Source organism: Peromyscus leucopus, chromosome 2 (assembly GCF_004664715.2).
Source record: "Peromyscus leucopus breed LL Stock chromosome 2, UCI_PerLeu_2.1, whole genome shotgun sequence".
NCBI lineage: Eukaryota > Metazoa > Chordata > Mammalia > Rodentia > Cricetidae > Peromyscus > Peromyscus leucopus.
The window spans coordinates 61,125,642-61,147,847 of NC_051064.1; the positions used below are offsets into that span (position 1 = coordinate 61,125,642).

The 22,206-nt window shown below is 46.3% G+C and overlaps 2 protein-coding genes across 2 annotated transcripts in view; one reads left to right on the plus strand and one right to left on the minus strand.

Moving 5' to 3' along the window:
* Positions 1–542, minus strand: part of Bspry (B-box and SPRY domain containing) — a 31,564-nt gene extending 31,022 nt beyond the window's left edge. The window contains exons 1-2 of the mRNA XM_028858029.2: positions 506–542; positions 97–363 (exon numbers count right to left, since the gene is read on the minus strand). Of these exons, the coding sequence (XP_028713862.1) occupies positions 97–363; positions 506–542 (304 nt within the window). The remainder of the gene's footprint in view (positions 1–96; positions 364–505) is intronic.
* On the plus strand, positions 148–18,876 carry Wdr31 (WD repeat domain 31). Its single transcript, XM_028858037.2, has 11 exons — positions 148–250; positions 3,508–3,606; positions 7,774–7,913; positions 8,344–8,473; positions 9,575–9,649; positions 10,696–10,840; positions 10,944–11,044; positions 12,277–12,344; positions 13,825–13,966; positions 15,441–15,603; positions 17,331–18,876. The coding sequence occupies exons 3-11, from the start codon at positions 7,801–7,803 to the stop codon at positions 17,489–17,491; spliced, it is 1,098 nt and encodes a 365-aa protein (XP_028713870.1). The 5' UTR covers positions 148–250; positions 3,508–3,606; positions 7,774–7,800; the 3' UTR covers positions 17,492–18,876.
* Positions 18,877–22,206: the final 3,330 nt, after the last annotated feature.

A 22,206-nucleotide genomic window follows, 5' to 3' on the forward strand; every position in this document is an offset into this window, starting at 1 on the left:
AGGTTCCTCTGGGCAGAATATCCATATATGGTTAAATTAGGAAAGAAAAATAGGCGCGCTCAGCTAGGCTCTTGGAAGACTTCCGGCAGGTGGAACCTCTGTTCCGAAGCTGCCGTGGGCACCGGGAGCGTTTAACCGGTACTCCCACCCTAGCGACGCGCGCCTGGTTGCTAGGGGCGGAGGAGCGGGAGCCGATGGAAGCTGCGAATGCCAGCTTCTGGTGCCTGCGGGCCTCGGTGCCAGCCCGCCGGTGGGTATGGAGCCCGAGGTGGGAGAGGGGAGTGTCGGGGAGGTGGGAGCCCTCTCGCTGTTCCCGGAGGCAGCCACCGACCGGCCCGAAGCGAGGAGAGGGTTGGGGAGGGTCTGTGTTGGACCAGTGTCACCCTGCTTCCATCTTGACTGAATCCTCACAGGGTACGTGCACATCAAAAACAAGCTCGGATAATGGACAGCGGTAGGAGCATTTATAATCGGAAGAGCCAGAAAGAAAACAAAACCAAAGAACCGCACACTGATTTGTCCTCAGCCTCGGGCGTTCTCATCTTGCACTGAGTGATTGTAAATCCTCTTACTGTCTGAACCTTTTCCTTTTCGTTATCATGAGAGAGTCAAACCAGACCACCTACAAGCTTCTCTTCCTGTAGTCTTGTTACTCTTTGAACGTTGATGTGGATGTCTTGGTCTCAGAGAGTCTAGGTTAGATACATAAGTGAAAGAGAGATTCGGGAAGAGAGTGGAGGATAGAAAAAGTCATTTACATGACTAGTGTCGTGCTGGGAACAATGATGACGAACGGAAGTCTCAATGGTAGACGTATTAACAAGGCCAGCATAAACACAAAGATCTATTGAAAAAAATATGTTGCAAGAAAAGACAGGTCTAGTGGGTAGATTCTCAGAGAGAGAATAACCCCCTGAGAGGGAATAGTTTTTATATAAAACAGCTATGCTCAGATAAAGAAGTAGGAGGACCTCTCACTACCTTGTTAAGTAGTAAAATTTACATCACCATGTGTCTTGGTTATTTAGGTAGTAACTAGGAGTCAGACTAAATGTTTGTGTAAGGCATCTCAAGTCACTAGGGCCAGGCTCCAAGTAGTCAGAGTCTGATGTTAACATATAACAATTTGGTTTGTTTTGAGTCTTTTTTGTGTTTTTGTCTCTACAGAGTCAGAGGAGTCCAGGGAAATAATATTCAGTTCCCTCAGCTCTGCCCCTGTGACAAATCAACCCTATGGAGCCCGGTTGTCTTAAAGGCTATAAGGGAGTTTTGCACTGTAGAACTAAAGAGAATTTAGTTCTGAGCCCTATTTAACATGACCCCTGGGCCTTTTGACAGCAGATTTGGGCAGAGATAGGTCCAGGGTTCAGATGTAGATCTGCTTCCACCAGAAACCAAGATGGACATCCAGAGCCATGATGTCCTTTAAAGACCTTCCCGGGTCCTTCCAGCCTGTGGGTGTTGAAGCAGTGCAAGGTGCCTTCAGAGATCTGTTGGACAGTCTTGTTATGCAGTTTAAAAAGACCGTTATTTGGAGGTCTGGTCACACAAGCCTGCAAGGCAGGAGGGTTTGGGATTGGAAGCCAGCTTGGACAATATAGCAAGATATTGTTTCTTTAAAAAAAAAAAAAAAAAAAAGGAACCCAGACCCAAACCAGAGGGTGTTATGTTGTGCCCTTAAAAAAAGCTTCTGGCTAATCTGACTCTTCATTTTAGTATGCCATTCCCTCATTCAGCAGATAAATGCCTCAAACCCATTCTCCCGTACTAGGCTGGAAGCACAGATGCAGAAACGAGCAAGACATTATCCTCCCTCTCAAGTCTGTTACATGTTTTTTTTTTTTAATTTTTATTTATTTATTTATTTATTTTGTTTTTCAAGACAGGGTTTCTCTGTGTAGCTTTGTCTTTCTGAACTCGCTTGGAGACCAGCTGCTTGAACTCACAGAGATCCTCCTGCCTCTGCTCGAGTGCTGATTAAAGCATGTGCACACCTCGCTTTATGTTTATAATATAAGCAATAGGTTAGTCTATATATGATGAATATTATCCACCAAGTATGTATATTTTTGTTCTCAAAAATTTAAATTGCCTTAGTGTATAACATAATTTTTAGCCTGATTGTCATGTCACTCTAGTTAGGTGATATAAATGACTTGGCTTAACACCCTCCAGACTCATAAATCCATCTATATATGCTGTCTGTGTGTATGAGATATGTTTATTATGGGTATACTGTGAGCAATCTTACTTTGCCTGTCTAAAACACCTGATGGTCTAATAAAGAACTAAACGGCCAATAGCAAGGCAGGAGAAAGGATAGGCGGGGCTGGCATCAGAGAGAATAAATAGAAGGAGAAATCCGGGAGAAAAAAAGAAGTAGCCAGAGAAGGAGGAAGACTCTAAAAGGGTCAGCCACCCAACTACACAGCAAACCATGTTATAAGAGTAAGATTGACAGAAGGGAACAGGAAAAGCCCAGAGGCAAAAGATAGACAGGATAATTTTAAGTTAAGAAAAGCTGGGCTAGAAACAAGCCAAGCTAAAGCTGGCAATTTATAAGAAATAATAAGCCTCTGTGTGTGATTTATTTGGGAACTGGATGGGGGCCCCCCAAAAGAGTAAAAAAGCAACAACACTTGACTATTCTGTGCTGTGCTTAGTGTAAACTCTCAGAATTGCTAGACTGTTAATCAGTAAGAGTTTATCCGAACCCTTTAAATAGAGAGGAAATAAAGCAGTTAAAATTGCTGTTTCTGAATAGATGTTTGGGGTGGAAATTCTAGGCTCAAACTCAAGAGGGCTGCCAAGTTATAATTTTGCACAAATAATCTTTCTGCAATTTCTAGATCTTTAAATAAGGGGTAATTTTTAAAAGCTCTATGATTCATACTTATTCAAAACAGAAAAGTTACCTTTTCCACAAAAATAGTGAAATATGAAGTAAACAATTTACTCTGAAGATTTTTGGTGGACTGAAGAACTATACTGTCAGCAAAACTCAAATGCTTAATGATACAGTTCGGTTTCTATTTTGCACATCCAGAAGCTGATACTCAGTGTCTGGGATGTACCTTGGTTGGTAAAGTGCTTGCTTGGCATGTGTGAGGCTCTGGGTTCCAACCCCAGCATTGAAAAGCCATGCACAGGGGCAAGTGTCTGTATCTTAGCACTCAGGAGGTAGAGAGAGGCAGGAGAACCAGAAATTCAAGGTCATCCTTGGCTACACTGTGAGTTTGAGGCCAGCCTGGGCTACATGAAACCCTATCTCAAAACAAAAAACCAAATGTGTAGTTAGCATCATACTATACTCTACCCTATTGATGGAAATATGAGGCTTATATACTCTTGGAAATTTGTGTGCTATTTCCTAATGAGGAAAGACTACACCAATAATCTTTTCAATTAAACAAGATCCCTATTTACACTTGCGTTGTAAATCTCTTCGGTGCAAACATATGCTTAGACAGAGGGAGATTAACTTGAGCGTCCTTTCGTTAATTACAGAGATTAGGAAGTGGCTGGCTGACTAGTTTCCAGAGGCTGAATGAACTATATAGATCACCAAATACAGCAGCTCATCAGGGAGATCCCGTTGCCTTGGGGGTAAGTAGTGCCAAGTTACCCTTCCCTAGACTGTCTCCTCAGTGAGGATACCCGATAAGAATCCAGTTGGTTTTAAATACATGTATAGCCTCCATGGTTTCCAGTGACCTAGATCTACAGGCAGCACCCGTCAGCAGTTTGATGACAGTGTTGGACATGGGTCAGGCTGGCAGACAGGCAACTCTGCAACTCTGTGTGTCTATAAACAGTACGTATCACAGGTTTCCCGGATGCCGTCCTAGAGTCTTCCCCTTTAATACATCTTGTGGCCTATCCCAGAACACCCTAGAATGTTTGAATTGGAAGAGACTGCAGGTTAAAATTTGCAACAAGTATTTTTGTCATACTGTACAAGCCATTTGGGGTACAAAAGAGTCCTCATGGAACACATAGTCATTTAGTAGTGTGCTGCTACAGTAGATAGGAAGGCTGATGCAGGAGCTGGGGCTGGCGCAGGGGGCTGATTCAGGAGCGGCCGGGGCTGGTGCAGGGGGCTGATGCAGGAGCGGCCGGGGCTGGTGCCCCTCAAGGACACGGTGAGCAATGAGTGAGATGAGGCGGAGCTGGGGCCAGATCCCAGACCTCTAGTGGCACACACTGCATCCTTGGCACTGCATTGTGCCTCTGAGCTGTACATCTCTTCTTTCCAGGATGCCAGCTCATGCAGTTCCTCAGCAGTAGGAGGAATTCTGGGAAAGTCCGTTTTTAGTGGCAGTGGTGTGAAGAGGAGTCTGTATCTGGCAGTTCTTGGTTGTTTTTCTCTCCGTGCACAGTTCTTCCTGGAGCTGGGATGTTTGTGTCTGTGACACATGAGTCCTTCAGAACTTCTTTAAGCAGAAACTTGGAAGAAATGAGGACTGGCCCCTCTCATTTCCCCTTTTAATTCCCTTGGCTCTTCAGCGTGTCAGGGAATAGCTGGTTTGAAGGACACAGGACCCAGGGTAGCTAAGATTGGCTCCTGGTCCAATTCCGAAAAACGTTGGTGCTGGACACCTCTTCAGACTTCTCTCCTGTTCTTTGTAGCACCAGCAACTCATGCAGGAACATCACATGCTCAGGCGCTATTCCCTGAGTTAGTGAAGACAGGAGATGGACATCCCTGTTATTTTTCCTTTTATTTCTTTTTTTGCAGTACTGGGGATCAACCCATGTTTGATCGTGCTAGACTAGCCTCGTGATAGCCAGGCAAGCACTCTGCCACCTACTGCCACCCACCTGCTGCCACCCACCTGCTGCCACCCACCTGCTGCCACCCACCTGCTGCCACCCATGCTGCTACACCTGCAGTCCTAACATGAGCATGCTTTCATTCATAACTCACTCTTTCTTTTGCTTTCATTCATAACTCACTCTTTCTTCTTAGTTCTAGCCTTGTAAGCAGATGAAGACAAATATAAGTAAATCTGAAAAAAATATTCTTCTTTTTTAAAAAAGATTTATTTATTTATTTATTTATTTATTTATTTATTTATTTATTTATTTATTTATTCTACAGTGTAATGTCTGCATGTATCCCTGCAGACCAGAAGAGGGTACCAGATTTCATTACAGATGGTTGTGAGCCACCATGTGGTTGCTGGGAATTGAACTCAGGACTTCTGGAAGAACAGCCAGTGCTCTTAACCTCTGAGCCAGCTCTCCAGCCATTATTATTATTATTATTATTATTATTATTATTATTATTATTATTATATAACATCCAATGCTAACATGATGTAATGTCTAGGGCAGTTGTTCTCAAACACTTTGGCCTCAGGATCTCAGAATTCCTTTTCATGCTTAAAAATTACTGAGGATCCCAGAGACCTTTCATTTATGTAGTTTTTTACTAGGTTTAGAGTCTTGCTCACTATTTTCTATATTACAATAAAGCTGAGAAGTTTAAAAAATAGTTCCTATTTAAAATTGAAAGTAATAAAGCTCTTGCAAGCACAGTGTGGTAGTGCCTGACCGAATTAACAGCACTTGGGAAGCAGAGGCAGGAGGATTGCATATTCAAGGCCAGCCTGGGCTACACAGTAAACTCTGGACCAGAGTATGAGACCCTGTCTGTAAAAAAAAACAAAAAAACAAAAGCCTATTGTGGGCCAGGTATACATGGCTTTAAACCCAGTGTCAGAGGCAGGTAGATTTCTGTGAGTTTGTAAGTTCTAGGCCAGCCAAGGCTATGTAAATAGCATGATTTATTAAAAATAAACTTTCCAAAAAATATTAGTTGGAAAAAGTAGTACTGAGTCTTTTTTTTTAAGTCTCTTTAATGTGTGGTTTAAAGAGAAGACAATTGGTTTCTCATACCTGCTTTTTCATTCTGTCTATCGTGGTATATTGCAATAACTGTATAGAAAGAAAAGCAGGCCTTGCACTGAGATGAAGGGGAAGGGAGGCCTTGGGGCTCCTGAGAGGCTCAGACATGTCCCCAGTGTCCTTGCTTTGAGAACTGTTGTTGCACAATAAACTCACGATGTTAGTGTGCTGCATTAGAGAATCGATGCAGAGAAATGACTAAAGATAACAAGTAAGAAACGTTACGGGCTCTTAAGCTTTTCCAGGGTTGGTGGATGACTCAGCAGGTAAAGACACTTGCTGCTGCGTAAGCCTGGCGACCTGAGTTCAATCCCAGGCCCCACGTGAGGGTGGAAGGAGAGAAGTGATCCCAGAATTGTCCTCTGATCTCTATACTTACAGCACACACACATACACAGAGAGAAAATAATGACTTTTTAATTGCCAAAGAAGAAGCTTTGCTAATACAGATTCTATTTTATTCTCAATTACATGCATGTAGTATTTAATTTATTGTGGTAGAGTGTATGTAACATAAAATTTACCATTGTGACATTTTATACATAGATGGTATTGTGTAGTGGTCACCCACTATCTAGTTGTGTGACATTTTTATCACTCCACTCCCTTACTAAGGAAACTGTGTCCTTAGTAAGCAGTCACACACACACCTCCACTCTCCACCTCGGCTCAGCTCCTAGCAGCCACTAACCAACGATCTGCTTACTGTTAACTGTAGATTTTCAAACTGGGTATGTCATGTGAGTGGGAGTGTGTGTCATGCAGCTTCGTGTGTCTGGCTGCTTTTTTTTTTTTTTTTTTTTTTTTTTTGCTTAGCATGGCGTTACTGGGGATCAAATCCAGGCCTATGCATGCTAGACAAGCTTTCTATTTACCACTAAATCACATATCCAGGCCTGATTTAGTATTTTTAGAAAAAAATTTTATTTATCTCTTTAACCAGTTCATAAGAACAAAATTATACATATTAATAGGACATTATGTATTGTTCATAAATATTCATAGTATGTAATATTTAAATTAGTTTAAAAATAATTGCTGGGCTGGGGAAATAGCTTGGGTAAGTGCTTGAGGACCCAAGTTCAATACATAGCACCTACAATAGAAAGCTGGGTATGGTGGCGCTTGCATGTAGTCTCAGCACTGGGGAGGTGGATGTAGGCAGGTCTCTGAGGCACACTGTCCAGCCAGCCTAGCCTAATTAGCCCCACATCTCAGTGAGAGACCCTGTCTCAAAAAGCAAAGTAGATATCTCCTGAGGAATGACGCCTAAGTTTGGGGTGTCATGCTCTGGCCTCCACATACATTTCCATACATGTGCACATGTACCTGCACACATGAACATACATACACACAAACATGCACACATAAAATAATTCTTAGTAGGCCGGGTGGCAGTGGCGCACGCCTTTAATCCCAGCACTTGGGAGGCAGAGCCAGGCTGATCTCTGTGAGTTCGAGGCCAGCCTGGTCTACAGAGCAAGATCTAGGACAGACACCAAAACGGAGAAACCCTGTCTTAAAAAAACCAAAATAATAATAATAATAATAATCATAAGTCTTAGTATTTTTGAACATTGGTTTTGACTTGTTTATCTGCTGAACCTGTATTGACAGCTGCAGGTCCAGGCCCAAGAGAATGAAGCAACAGAAGGAAAAGAATCCAATGTACATGGTTAATCTCTTAAAAACAACAACATGCACCACACACACACACACACACACACACACACACACACACACACACACACACACAGAAAGAAAGAAAAGAAGGAAGGAAGGAGGAAGGAAAGAATCAGCCTAATCGCACCACTAATGTTGGACCTAATGAAATTCCGCGTGTGTGCTCTCTCCATTCCACAGGGACCACACCTCCCGTGACTGCAAGGGATGCTGTCACTAGGCTGCCAACTGAAACCAGCTCTTCCTCGGGTCTTCTGTTGGATCTGGGCTGTGATGGGGAAACTGCAGAGCAAACTCAGACACAGCACTTACAAATACAGGTAGATGGCATCTTGGGGTCCCCAGTTCTATACGCTCCTTCACAGTTCTCTCCTAAGGAGACAAGGGGAGTGTTGGTGATCTTGCCTTCCGCTTGGTTTGGTGTATGTACTGTTTTAGGTGAGGAATGGTCACCTCACCAGCTAGTGCCTGCACTGCACACTCTGGGGGGCCCTGCATCTTTGGAGTCACCTCTAATGAGAGCAAAGACTCCTTGCCCGCCTCAGAATTCCCCTTCATCAGATTTCAATAACCCTGGGTGTTTCCCAAATAAACAGCACCATTTATTTCTGGGCATTTCCCAGACAGACAGTGGGTCTCTTTTCTGCCTCTGCCTGGCCTGAATTGCTATCATTGTCCACGTTCTTCTGCCCCCTGCTCCCCTGTCCAGTCCCAGGCAGAGAGCCTCATTTTCCATCCTCTCTCTTGCAGGCCTGATGGACTTATAGAAGAGAGAGTCCAGACTAAAGCCTCCCAAGAGTACAGCCCCGCTCACATGGATACCGTCTCTGTGGTTGCTGCTCTGAACTCAGACCTTTGTGTCTTTGGAGGAAAAGACAAGGTGAGGAAACCGGCCCACTGCAGGAAGGGGAAGATGTCCCCAGAGTCGAACACTGCGTTTCTGCACTGCAGCAGCCTGGCTCAAAGTTTGAGGCTGGAGTTTGAGCCCCGGCTCTATCACTTCCTGTTACTGTAGGCAAGTCTACATTTTCTGAGCTTTGGTGTCTCAGTCTGATACACGGGTAAACAGAAACACCTGTGTCCTAAGACAGTCATGAGGCTCCAATGAGAACCTCACCAGGCCACCTACATGCTTTTATAGATGGGGATGTTAATATTCCACCCACCTCATTCTTAACAGTAATACTCAGACCCTCGAGTCAGCAAAAAGAATTTTCTGGTTGCTTTATGTTTTATTTTCCCAGATTCATGCTGGTGTACACTGCCCTTTTATATTTCGGTCTTTCCTCTTGCCGTCACCCTGGACTGAACTGCTTTCTGTCCTTACATTAACAGCTGTCTTGACAGTCACTGCTGGTAACTGCAGCAACAATACAAACAATACACTGGAGGGAATGCTAATAATATTCCTTATTTCTAATAGACTTTCAGAATCATAAATTTCATTTGCAAACTGTATTTCAAATTTGTAAGATGTATTTACTTTGGATGCCATGGCTTCAAATCAAGATACACTTGAGTATCAATACTTAATTAGTAATGTGATTTCTCTCTCTCTCTTTTGTTTTGTTTTTCAAAACAGGGTTTCTCTGTGTGTATACTGGAACTCACCATGTAGACCAGACTGGCCTCAAACTCACAGAGATCCACCTGCCTCTGCCTCCTAAGTGCTGGGATTAAAAGTGTGCACCACCACGGCCTGGCAACAATGTCTTGTCTTAATGTCTATATTACTTTAGATCTAAGAAACTGTATTATTTACGTGACCCTTTCTCACACCTCTGAGAAGTAAGCAGGGCAAGGACTGTTACTCTGTTTTGAAGACTAGGGAACTGATAGGTCAGATGCAGCAGTGACTGGGGCCATCCAGTACTTGCTCCCTTCTGTAGCAGCGGACTGTAGACACTCAGCAAGGAAATGCTTCAAGGTCCTTCTCAGGCGCCAGCGTGGTGGTGACACCTGTAATCCCTTTTCTCTGCAGACCGCTGTGGCCTATAACTGGAGAACTGGACACGTGGTGAAAAGGTTCAGAGGACACGAGCGGGAAATCACTAAGGTAACTGTCAGATGCTTATTCTGAAGGGAATTGAGGAGTGAATAAAGAAATTCAATAGCTATAGCTCTTGGAGGCCTTGGTTTTTGTTTGTTTGATGGTTTTTTTTTTTTTTTTTTTGGTCTTTCGAGACAGGGTTTCTCCATGTAGTTTTGGTGCCTGTCCTGGATCTCGCTCTAACTCACAGAGATCCATCCGCCTGGCTCTGCCTCCCAAGTGCTGGATTAAAGGCGTGCTCCACCACTGCCTGGCTTGGAGGGCTTGTATATTTAGTCTGAAGGAAAAATGCAAAGGCTTCCTTTGATGCCAGGAAGAGCAGAGTGAATAATTCCAAACAATGGAATTAACCAAATACCGGGCAGAGGTGTGGGGAACTCAATCTGTAGACCAGGTTGATCTCAAACTCACAAAGATCCGCCTGCCTCTGTCTCCTGAGTGCTGGGATTAAAGACGTGCACTACCACCAAGCTTATTCAGTCTTATAAAGAACAAAAGGGCTGGAGAGATGGCTCCGCAGTTAAGAGCACTGGCTGCTGTTTCAGAAGAACTAGGTTCATTCCCCAGCACCCACATAATGCTTAGAATCACATGTAACTCAAGTCCCAGGGAATACAACATCCTCTTTTGGCTTCCATTGGAGATTGTTGAAGTCTGTACAACTATGTGAATATATTTGCTGTCACTGAGCTGTATACTTAAAATGGTTAAAGTGGTCATTTCTGTAACACACATGCACACACAGAGAGAGAGAGAGACAGAGAGAGACAGAGACACAGAGACAGAGACAGAGAGAGAGAATTAAAAATAAATCTTTTTTTTTCTTAAGAAAAACAAATTAACCTGGTCTACAGAGTGAGCTCCAGGACAGCCAGAGCTACACAGAGAAGCCCTGTCTCAAAAAACCAAAAAGCAAAAAAAGAAAGAAAGAAAAAGGAAAACAGGTTAAAAGAGTGTGTGGGGGGAGGAGTAGACAAAGCCATGAGCCATTCTGAAGTCCTGTCTAATATGCACACCCGTGCTACTTCTGTTTTTATTTGTCCTGTGAGCAGATAGCCTGTATTCCCAAATCAAGCCAGTTTTTCAGCGCCTCTCGAGACAAGACAGTCATAATGTGGGACCTGCAGGGCTCTTCCGAGCCCAGAGAGCAACTGTGTGGCCATGCCATGGTGGTCACTGGCTTGGCTGTGAGTCCAGGTAAAGTGGAGCAGATCTCCTGCCAGCTCTTGGGTGCGTTCCCAGAACCCTTGTCCACATCCCAGCTCTCAGCCACTGTGTCTTCTCTCCGTTGTTTTTCAAGACTCATCACAGCTGTGCACCGGCTCTCGGGACAACAGCCTGCTTCTGTGGGATGTAGGTACTGGACAGTGTGTGGAGAGAGCGTCTGTCTCCAGGAACCTGGTACATATTCAGACGTGGTGTAGAGCAGGATGGTGGGAAGCAGCACAGAGTGAGGGGAGCCTGCCGGGGGCCATAGCTCATCGTAGATAGAGTGTAGTTAGCATCGGGGTGGGGGGCTTGGGTTCAGTTGAGAGGTGGCAGCTGGGAGTAAAGAGAAGGGAGGAAGGAGGAGAAGAGAGTGGTATCCTCATTCATTTCTTCAGCGCATACTGTTAGCATGATTTGGACCGGCCAGACACTGCTAGGAATAGAAATGTAACAAAGACATGGTGTCCTGTCTTGCAGGAACCCACAATTTATGTGTACAGAGTGTGCTATAAGATGGCCGCTTGCCCCTCTGAATACGGCATCATGCAGAGAGATCAGTGTGCCCCTTGCTCAATGTAGCTCACTCTGTGACAGCTGACTGCTGTAGACTTTGCACAGCCTTGGGGCTCTGTCACACCTGGCTTCCACACTTGTGTTTGTGTGGGGTTTTTCTTTTTCTTTTTCCCATGCTGGGGATTGAACCCTAAGCCTTGTACATGCTAAGCAAACACTGCCTCTAATTTCCACTCCCAGGCCTGCTTTCAAGCCACAGATCCATCCCTTACTATTGTGAGTGCTGTAATCTCAGATTCTGAATATCTCCATTTATAAAATGGAAGTTATGTCATTAGGCAAGATTCTTCGGGTGACTAAATGAGATAAAATAGACTATAAAACAGCTGTCATTGTGCTTGGCACAGGGCAGATGTTCCTCAGACTTTAGTTGTCTCCTGTTCTAGTTTGGAAGTCCGCTGCAGATGGTAGGATGTGCTTACCTGTGCCCTCCATATTCCAGAGGATTCTGTGCTGAGAAAAGCACACATCTACCCTGGGTTGTTTTGGAACCTGTTTCATGCCTGTTCACCAGGGCTGCAAGGCCAGGACTACTGTTACTCTTAGGAACCCCTGAGGTATTACAGCAGAGTTCGGGGGACTCCGCTTAGCACAGGGGCTGCTCTTCTGGCTGGGGTTCAGGTCGTCAAGATTAACCACCAGGCCGGCCTGCCAGTGCCTTTGCCCCTGAGCACCGTGGAGATACAGGTGAAGGAGGACTGATGGGGAGCTGTGAGAAAGAAGGTGACCCTGCTAACCCAAGCTCACGAGCTCAGAATCCTTGAGAGGGGAGGTGGGGGGAGGCTGGCCAACTAACGGAATTTCAGCAGAGGAATGACCTGACGTGGAGATTTGTTGGTTGCTTTCTCCAGGTCACCCATCTGTGCTGGGTCCCCAGAGAGTCCTATGTTCTCCAGTCCTCCGAGGATAAGACCATCAGGTGGGCTACTGAGCCGCTGTGGAGTGTTTCTGGTGAAGGTCTGTGGCTCCTCTGCTTACATGCCTCTGCTTCCATCCTGCTTCTCCGTGCTGCTGGGCCCTTCCTAGAGCTCTTGCCCTTCACTCCTAGCTGCCACTGGGGACTCTCTGACCTGGAGCTTATGCGGACAGAGGGAAGGCACAGGATGGAGTCAGGCTAAGGTCCTGCTCTGAGTGGTTTGAAGCAGCTGCCCTTGCTGGTTCCAGTGTGTGACTGTCCAGATCACCTCGGCCTCACTGCTCACCCACCCCGTCAGGCAGCCTGGCCCTGCTGCCATCATGCCCTGCGTGATTCTTGGAGTTTCCAGGCACCTAGCCCTCAGCCAGAGCCCCCTGGGAACAAGGGTCAGACTCTACATCAAGGGGTTCAGATAAAGTCAGGAACTCACAAACTGTGGAGCATGCCTCAAAATTCTGGCTCTCCAAAAAGATTTTTACTCTAAAATGGGAGGAATGAGAGGGGAAACAGGGAGATCAGAGGTTCTGCAGAACTCTCCACTGGACTCCAAGGCCAAGGCCGGCATGGGCAGCCTCAGCCCGGATCTGGTTCTGAATGGTGATGACACTCTGGTAAGGATCTGTTAGCTGTAGCAAAGGGTCTGGACTGCAGTCTGAGCACTCAGGAGGCCGAGGAGCATGGCAGCCTGGACTATGTAGCAAGACCTGCTTCAAAACAGCAGCAAAGTATCTTTGGAACAATTTCAATTATAGGCACAAAAATAGCCCCTGGTCCGTTGAAAGCAGTGCCGTAAAGGATCAGGATAACGTGTACAGTTAAGATGTGTGTTCCAGCTGGGCAGTGGTGGTGAACGTGTTTGATTCCAGCACTCAGAAGGCAGAGGCAGGTGCATCTCTGAGTTCCAGGACAACCAGGGATACACAGAAAACTCCTGTCTCAAAAAACAAAAACCAACCAACCAACCAACCAAAGATGTGCATTCTAGTCGGGGTGTTGGCACACGCCTTTATCTCAGCACTCAGGAGGCAGAGGCAGGCAAATCCCTGAGTTCTAGTCTAAGACTGAGTCTAGGACAGCCAGAGTTACACAGGGAAACCCTGTCTCTAAAAACAAACAAAAAAATATGTGTGTTCTAAAGCCTCCGTGAAAGTGTGGTGAGGTGACTCAGCTGATAAAGGTGCCTCCTACCAAGGCTGACAGCCTTAGTTCAGTCTCGGGACCCACACAGATGCTGTGGCTTGTGCAGCCCCTCCCCCAATAAATGAGTGTAATTTTTTTAAAAAATCCATATGACTTGATTTCAAAACAAAGAATCAAGATGGCGTTGATTTGGTTACTTCCTGTCAGCTTTAGAGTTTGTTAGATTGGGACATTCTGTTCTGACTGGCCTCAAAGAGTCAATCTTTCCCTGTTCGTGAGCTATCATGCATGTGTTTTAGTCCCGTTTACTACAAAGTCGCTTTCTGCTTCTGCTTCCTTGCAGATTATGGGATAGTCGGGGGCTTCAGATGGCTCATGTGTTTCCCCCAAAGCAGCACATCCAGACCCACTGTGAAGTCAGCGTGGACGGACGCACGTGTATCTCCTGCAGCAGCGGCTTTGAGGGCGAAGGCTGTGAAGCCACAGTAAGAGGCCATATTGATGAGCAGGCTGCTCTGGTCTCACTCCCCTCACCGGGCTCCACAGATAGGCTCTGCAGCAGCACTGGCCTGCTTCAAGTGCAAACTGTCAATCACCCTGTGCACTCCGGAGGCTTCCTTTAAGAAATCTGTTAAGCTGGGTCTGTCTGAATTGGTAATAGACAAGAGAACAGGACGGGATTCAAGTAGAGAAGGGCAGAACAGAGCAGCCTGCTAAGGTCCTTGCTCCTGGTGGAGCCTAGACAGGGAGGGACTGCTGGAAGGGCCATATATATGCCCTTTGTATATGTGGCCATGCCAAAGGAAGCGCAGCTCATTAGGGGAACTGTGGAGCTCCGAAACTGGTCCAGGCTCCCCCGACACACACCCCTTATCCAGCTCTACACCTTCCTTGCGGTAATTTCAGGATACACTCTTTAGGCCCCTCCAAAGTCCCTAGATTCATAATTGCAGGTTGTCAGTTAAAAAAATCATCTAGCCAGGAGGTGGTGGCACACACCCTTAATCCCAGCACTCGGGGGGCAGAGCCAGGTGGATCTCTGTGAGTTCGAGGCCAGCCTGGGCTACATAGTGAGTTCCAGGAAAGGCACAAAGCTACACAGAGAAACCCTGTCTCGAAAAAAACAAAACAGAACAAAAGAATCATCTAGTTTCCAAAGTTATCAGATTTGTATTTCCGAGTTATCAGATGTGTATGCCATGTCAGGTATTGAGCTAAGCATGCATGGTTTCATTTCATTTAATCCCTAAGACAAGCTGTTTCAATGCCTATTTTACAGTTGAGGGAATGGAGGCCCGGCAAGTTGGAGTCTCTTACTCAGTACATACTCTTAGAAGGGGTAGAATAGGGTGTTACAAGCTTTAGATGTAGCATCTCTTGTCAGAGCTGATGAATCACAGGATCTCCTGTGACCCTACCCAGTATTTGGACACCATTCAGTTTTCTCTCATCTCTGAATGGTACCTTCCAGGTGTGATGTGACCTGTGTCAGTAGACGCAGGACAGGTGGGACTGTCGCTTCCTTGTCAGAGGCACTAGGCATCAGCTCCGAGTATCATCTGCTGTATGCACACATGAGAAGGTGCTCCTTACTGTATGGTCCCCATGGGACACACAGATGCCAGGAGGCAGCTCTCCGAGTTGTCACGGAGAACAAGGCACCCCGTACTGTCCCATCATCCCACAGCACTGTGAGCTCTTACTTCTCTCGTCATGGAAAAGCAGCGTCCTTCCTCCACAGCCACAGCTAGTGTTGTTTGAGACATAGTTGATGCTACAGTAGTTGCTGGATGGTTGCGAGGTTGGGTAATGATGGATGAGATAAGGACTTCATGTCCTTATCTGGCTTTCTGAATCCATGAATGGAAGGGATCAATAGGTCATGGGGAATGGGAGGATAGGTATTAGAGACATATGAACATCTATATGAGTGAGCTGGCTGCTGTCATTTCTTTGCAGTTGTGGGACCTAAGGCAGACAAGAAACAGAATGTGTGAATATAAGGGGCATTTCCAGACAGTTGCCTCTTGTGTCTTTCTACCAAAATCCATGTCCTTGATGCCTATGATTGCTACCTCAGCACATGACTCCACGGTGAAGATTTGGAACCAAGATACTGGAGGTAAGCAGCCTGCTCTCAGTTTTTCTCAAAGCTGAGTGCAGCCTGGAGACTTATCCCATTGCTCACCATATGCAAAGCCACTGTGTCCTGCCACTGAATAGTCCCTTTGTAGTTAAGAGGTGAAGCATCAAAGTACCCATGTCTTTCTGTTCAACCTCTGGCTCTAAGCCAGCACTGTGCTTCCCACATACCATAATGTCCAGAGCTAATCCTAAGACTCCAAGAGAACATGTTTGGCTCATGTATTCTTTCTGAATTCTTGTCTGAAGTTCCCCACCAGATTTGAACTTGTGATGCTCGGAATGTCTGGAAAGGGGAAAAAGAATGCTGCTTTTGAGTTCTTATTTCAAAGATACAGTTAGAACCTCAGCTCTTGCTGGGACTGTGATAAAATGAGAACAGAGTCAGAAAGGCTCCCCGTGTTGGGACTCTGAAGCTGTGTTTGAGATCTCAGTGAGGTCAAGGCCCCTTACTACCCCAGGAAATCCATGTCTTGTGGACCATGGCTTCCCAGAGTCTTCTACATGTACAGCCATACAAGTCAAATGGTAGACACCTGGGGATTTTGTGAGCCATGGTCTGAACTTTTGATGCCTCTGACATGAATTCAGTCGTGGTGGGACATTTATCCCATGGAGATTGCCGAGTGCTGTGAATAAGCGTTGGATTCACAGCACTGCTGGTGTGCTGTTTTACTCTGGACATGGGATTTGGCTAGAGACAGGAAAGTGTTAATTTAGAGAACTTCAGAAGCTTCTCATAGTCACTCGCCAACAACTCAGTTCCCCTCAGGGAGAGAGAACCACCTTCCAGAGAAAAGAGGTGGGCCTCTCTAATGTCACTCTGTAAACAGCTGTGGCCATAAGCCAAACCTAAATAGTGAAGACAGGCCTGCCATCCCCTCCCCTGGAGCTGGATTCCCCACTGCCCAGGTGTGATATCTGTGGGCGAGGGGAAGTGGATGCTTCCGATGTAATGACACATGCCTCAAAGTGGGGAGCATTGACCTGAACAGATGGCACCACTGCCCTGCATGAGCTCCTGGCATTCCTAGAAAAGTTGCCTCAGAGATGTAGCTGGAGGGGTGGCCCAGTTAAAATAATCCCAACTCTCAGGAGGCAGACGCAAGCAGATCTCTGTGAGTTCGAAGCCAACCTGGTCTTCCAGGATGGCCAAGGTTACACAGAGAAACCCTGTCTCAGGGGAAAAAAAACAAAACAAACAAACAAACAAACAAAAAACCCAAAAAAACTCCAACCAAACAAAAAAGCAACAAAGCCCAAGCCTGGCCTGCAGCACACACTCTCTGGCAGCCCAGATCCCTGTCCCTGTCTCTTTCCCCGACTCAGCCTGTCTTGTTCTCTACCCTTCAGATATGACCCCAGTTGTCTGGAATACTGCTTGGCAGCCTCCATCCTGTGACCCAGGTTCTCACAGTCAGGTGCACTGGACCTTGTTGAGAGGTGGAAGCCTCTCGTGGCTTAGATGGTACAGGACATGCTCAGCTTCTTGTCCTCATGATGTATACAGTCCCATACTGTCTAATGATGTTTCAGTGAATAACAGAGCACATCCAGGAGCTGAGAAGTGTGGTAGTGGGATGTACTATATCTATGTGTGCACAAGCACACTCCAGGATGTCACAGAGCGACCACACTGTCTAATGATGCCTTCCTCAGAGATGTTTCCATCATTAAGCATAGGACTTGTTCTCCTTCCTTCTCCAGCTTGCCTTTTCACCTTGTCTCTGGATGGATCAGGACCCTTGACCTCCCTGGCTGTTGGTGACATCACCTCCTTGTTATGTGCAAGTTTCTACAGAGGAGTTCACTTACTAAGAGTGGACCACAGCCGAGGGCTAGAACTGCAGGAGGTGGCAGCCTTCTGAAGCCAAGAGACATTGACTGGACAATATCACACTGTGGCCCCTCCTTTCTGTGTGGCTTTGTGTTTTTACACATGGTCTTGGGGAGCAGGGTGCAAGTCTGGTGTTCTTTTCTTAGGATCACTTAGAAGCCATATCAGGGTTAGATGTTTTAAGTCCGGTGATTGAAAAATTGTTTGTTTGTACTAGGATCACTCTGTAGCCCAGGCTGAACTTGAACTCATAGCAACCCTCCTACCTCAATCTCCTGACTACTGGAATTATAGGTGTGAGCCAGCATGCCCAAGAAAATTCAGGTTTAGAAACGTGAACTCAAAATGAAGTTCATGATCTCAGGTAAATCCAAATGGAGTTTCTAGTGAGCTTTTGGGACTACTCTTCAAAAGAAATGTCCTTATTGCTCAGGACTTGGAGGCTTAAGAGGTCAAGCCTCTGTGAGAATGAAAACATGGGCTGGCGTCATGATGTTTTCCTTGTCTCCATGAAGGAAAAATGCTTCAAGACAGACCAAGCTGGTTGATTGTGTTGTTCCATGGAGGAAGTGGATGGTGGACAGTGAGATTAAACAAAACCACCTCAAAGCCTTTTACAGCAAGAGAGCTTTGTCCTGGCTTTGTCCTGGGGAGCAGAACAGGAGGCAGGAACTCCTGCCATCTACCTTCCTGGGCCTGTGCTGCCCAGGGGACGGGCAAACAGGCACAAGGACACCTGCCCCAAATGACAGGAATCATTGAACCTGCCCCATGTACGGAAAGCAGAGGGATGGGAGACTAAGGCTAAGACATACGCATTTGTAATTTGAGTAGTTTTATATATGTATGTATATATAAACACTACACACCCACATCCTCCCTACCTCCCACCCCTGGGGATGGCCAGAGGCAAAGGAGTCAGCTCTGGAACACAAAACTGGGACACAGAAGGATGGAATTAACTGAGCCTGGCTACTGCACACCCTTCAGTGAGGAGGGTGAAGGTGCTTACATTCCTGTGTGGCTCCCACAGGTCAGTCCTTGGCCTGGAACTTGAGAGAAAATGGAGGCCTTTTTGCTCTTAGATGAGTCTGAGGCTAGCCAGAGAATGACTGCCTTTATAGCTGTTGGCTCCTGTCTGTCCGTGGTTCAGGACTGGCCACCATTTCCTCTCTCCCTCCTGCTGTCCCCAGGGTCAGGAGGAGAGTGTGTTCTTGAGGGCACACAGTCTGGCCTGAGTGAAGTTCCACCTCATATGTAATAATGGTAACATTACATGGTAATATAATATAATATGGTACTCGCGGCCATACCTCCCTCACGGGGGTATGGTTCCTGAGGGCAAGATGCAAGGGAGTCACCAGTATCTTGTCTGGACTGAATGCCTTTTCATAATAAACATTTGCCATTCCTTCATCTGTTGTCAGGTCTTATTTTCTAATCGTTTAGCCTTTCAATTCCCTAATTTATGGATCTTTGAGCTCTGGGAGGACAAGGGAGTGGTGTGAGAGGAGGTTACTTCATTGAACACCCTCAGTGGACTAAGTAGATTCTCAGCACCAACACCAGCCCTTCCTGAACTCTGCCTGTGTGCTCGATGCCAGATTCCCTTATCTGTGTCTGAGAAGCAGGAAGACAGAAATGCTCACATTTATAGAGCCTTTTAAAGTTTAGAGCCGGGCGCGGTGGTGGGGGGTGGTGGGGGGTGGGTGGTGGTGGCGCATGCCTTTAATCCCAGCACTCGGGAGGCAGAGCCAGACAGATCTCTCTGAGTTCCAGGCCAGTCTGGTCTACAGAGCAAGATCCAGGAAAGGCGCAAAGCTACACAGAGAAACCCTGTCTCAAAAAAAAAAAAAAAAAAAAAAAAAGTTATTTTAAGCCCTAATTAGGATACTCTTGGTGTCTAAGATTCTGGCTGCTGAAGTCATGAACTCTTCATTTTGGAGGTTGCCTCTACATTCATATAACGGAATGTTCCAGACAGTTAACTTTTTTCCTTCCAGGAAAGTGTGTAAGCTCTTGGAATCTTGTCAATTATACATTTAAAACTTAAACACATTTATATATTTATTAACATGTTTCTCATTAGGATAGATATACACCAAGGAAAATGGGTGGCGATTATTAAAGGTCTTAGACTAGGGTTAGCAGCAAAGCGCAGAACTCGGATTACTTGGAGAGTGTAACCTTTCGGCATGGAGGAGCAGGACTCGGCTATTTCTGAGTGGCCTTTTGAGGGCAGTTATTAGAGAGCAGTTTCGTCAGTAAGCACAAGTGTGGCTGTGGTGGGACCTGCCTGTGTGCCAGCACATGGGAGGTAAAGCAGGGAGTCAGGAGTTCAAGGTCATCCTCACCTACCTCACCTACACAGTGAGCTCAAGGCCGAATGAGGCTTCCATGCCTGCCACCTGGGCCCACTCCACAGATTACAAAGATTGTTAGTTGTTCCCCTAAAGTTGGCGCATTTTGGCTCGGGTTGGCCCACTAATTCCACATTCCAGGCAGGTGTGCCATGGGAATAGCATGGAAATGATGTCCATTACGTTCACCCAATTAGTTTGAAAGGAATGCGGATGGGTGGGTCCAGGGTGATCCCTCAGGCCCATCCCCATAGAGAAGTTGGGGCATTTGCTAACTGCTTCATCGGCCCAGATGACGTCACAATGATGGGATTGTAGGATAGAAGGAAGCAGGGCCCCGAGTCACCTTGAGTTGAGCTACTCACCTGCCTGGCCACACTGTTGCTGAGAGAGAAATGAGCCTCTTAAATCTACTATATAATTATTTTACTAGGTTTAGTAACCATGAGGACATTTTCAAATGTCCGAGCTTAAAGCTCTGAATTTTCATAAATTGAAAATACTCTAGAAACCAAAACCCGGCTGCAGATATGTGCAGGACTTAGAACCGGTAGGTTGCTGTGTTCCAGGTGAAGTTGGGCAGGCCCAGAACCAAAGCTTAGCCCTTCCCGTTCCTATGTTTGAAATCGTGGGCAAAGTGCTGCATGTCTCTGGGCCTCGGTTTTCCCATTTGTGAAATGGGAACATCACTGGGAGTGTTAGTGAGACTATGGATCCAGCTTTGTGGCCCTGCCTTCGTCCTCACGGACCTCTGCACCGACAGGTAAAGAGGGTGGTCCAGGCTTCAAGGAGGAGAATCTGCACTGCAGGAATGAGGTCTTATGAATGACATCACCGAGGGCCACCAAGCCCAGCCAACCTCAGCTCAGCACAGCCTGGTACATGAACTCAGCAGCCAGCCCACGATCCATGAGAAATAGTAAATCATGCTTGCTTCAAGACTATGTTGGGTGGTTTGTGATGCTGCGAGAGACGTCAGTGAGACAAGCATGGACTGGTCGGGATGCTTTTGCTCAGCATGTCCGTGACATTGACACAGTGCTTACATGTAGTTGGACACCATCCTCATTATTAGGCAGGAGTCCGTTGCATGGAGACACTGATCTGGACATGGAGTCAGTACTTGGCATTGCTCCTAGAACATTCTCATAACAGGTCTTTTGGTGAACAGCTGCATGTTCTGGGCCCACTCTATAAGAAGCAGAGCACTTGCCGGGCTATTGTAACCCATGTAACCAGCTGTAGTCAATACTGCCAACATTCCCCCAGAGAATTTGTACCACTCTGCTCTCAAGCAGGTAGCAGGGGAGTCAGAGTTCAGGCTCTTCACCTTTGCCCACCCTTGGTGCTCCTGATCTTTGCAACCCTCCATTATAAAAATAGAAGTGCGCAGGCCGGGGAATGCACCACAGGAGCGAGTTCCAGGGGCCAAAAATAGAAAGAGGCCGGGCCTCCTGTGGAGAGGTCAGAATTTCACGCTAAAGCCCGATGTGCAGACAGTGCCTGGTATTTTACACTCTCACGGTCACGACCTCACCTGCTCCTTCCAAGAAAATAACTCCCAGATAGATGGCATGGAAATTAGTATCTCCAATAGAAGAGAGGCACACCCAAGGTCCAACAGCATGTGGTAGGCACAGACAGGAGCCCAGGTCTTAAACACGCAGGCTGGTTCTTCCTGGCAAGGCCCTCTGCTTTTAGTGGTTTTTATGGTGGGAGCCAGCCTGAAGGCCAAAGGGGCTGGGGACAGGTAGGAAGTGTTTGTGCCTACAGAAATAAGTAGCATTAAGTCTAAACATTACACACACAACGCCCAATTCATCCCAATGTTATCTCTTCCAGATCTGGAACACAGCAACCGTTCTAAGTCCTGCACACAGACAATTGAAAAGCCCAGCCTCACCGGGCTGTGGTGATGCGCACGCCTTTAATCCCAGCAGTCGGGAGGCATTGGCAGGCAGATCTCTGTGAGTTCAAGGCTAGCCTGGTCTACATGGTGAGTTCCAGCACAGCTGGGCCTATGTAGAGAGACTCTGTCTCAAAAAAACTAAAACAAATCTTTAAAATATATTGACCATGGCTTACCTGGGTATTGAGTGTAAGCTGAGCTCATACGCTCTCTTCTGCCTTGAGTAGTTTTGTGACTGGAATATGTCAGCTTTCTTTTGTAAGCTTACCTTTGAGATAGATGATACATTCAGGTAGTGCAAGTACAAGTACATTTACAAGCCATATTTCCTGCATCCTATGTTATGTACAGGTTAGAAAATACATGGGATTTTTTTAAATATAATTTATTTTATTTTACAATACCATTCAGTTCTACATATCAGCCACGGGTTCCCCTATTCTCCCCCCTCCCACGCCCTCCCCTTATCCCAGCCCA

Excerpts from the sequence above, each read along its gene's own strand:
- Wdr31 (XM_028858037.2), top strand. The coding sequence starts at position 7,801 with ATGCTGTCACTAGGCTGCCAACTGAAACCAGCTCTTCCTCGGGTCTTC. Across the intron at positions 12,345-13,824 it reads TCCGAGGATAAGACCATCAG|ATTATGGGATAGTCGGGGGC; the intron begins GTGGGCTACTGA and ends GCTTCCTTGCAG. Across the intron at positions 13,967-15,440 it reads GCGAAGGCTGTGAAGCCACA|TTGTGGGACCTAAGGCAGAC; the intron begins GTAAGAGGCCAT and ends ATTTCTTTGCAG.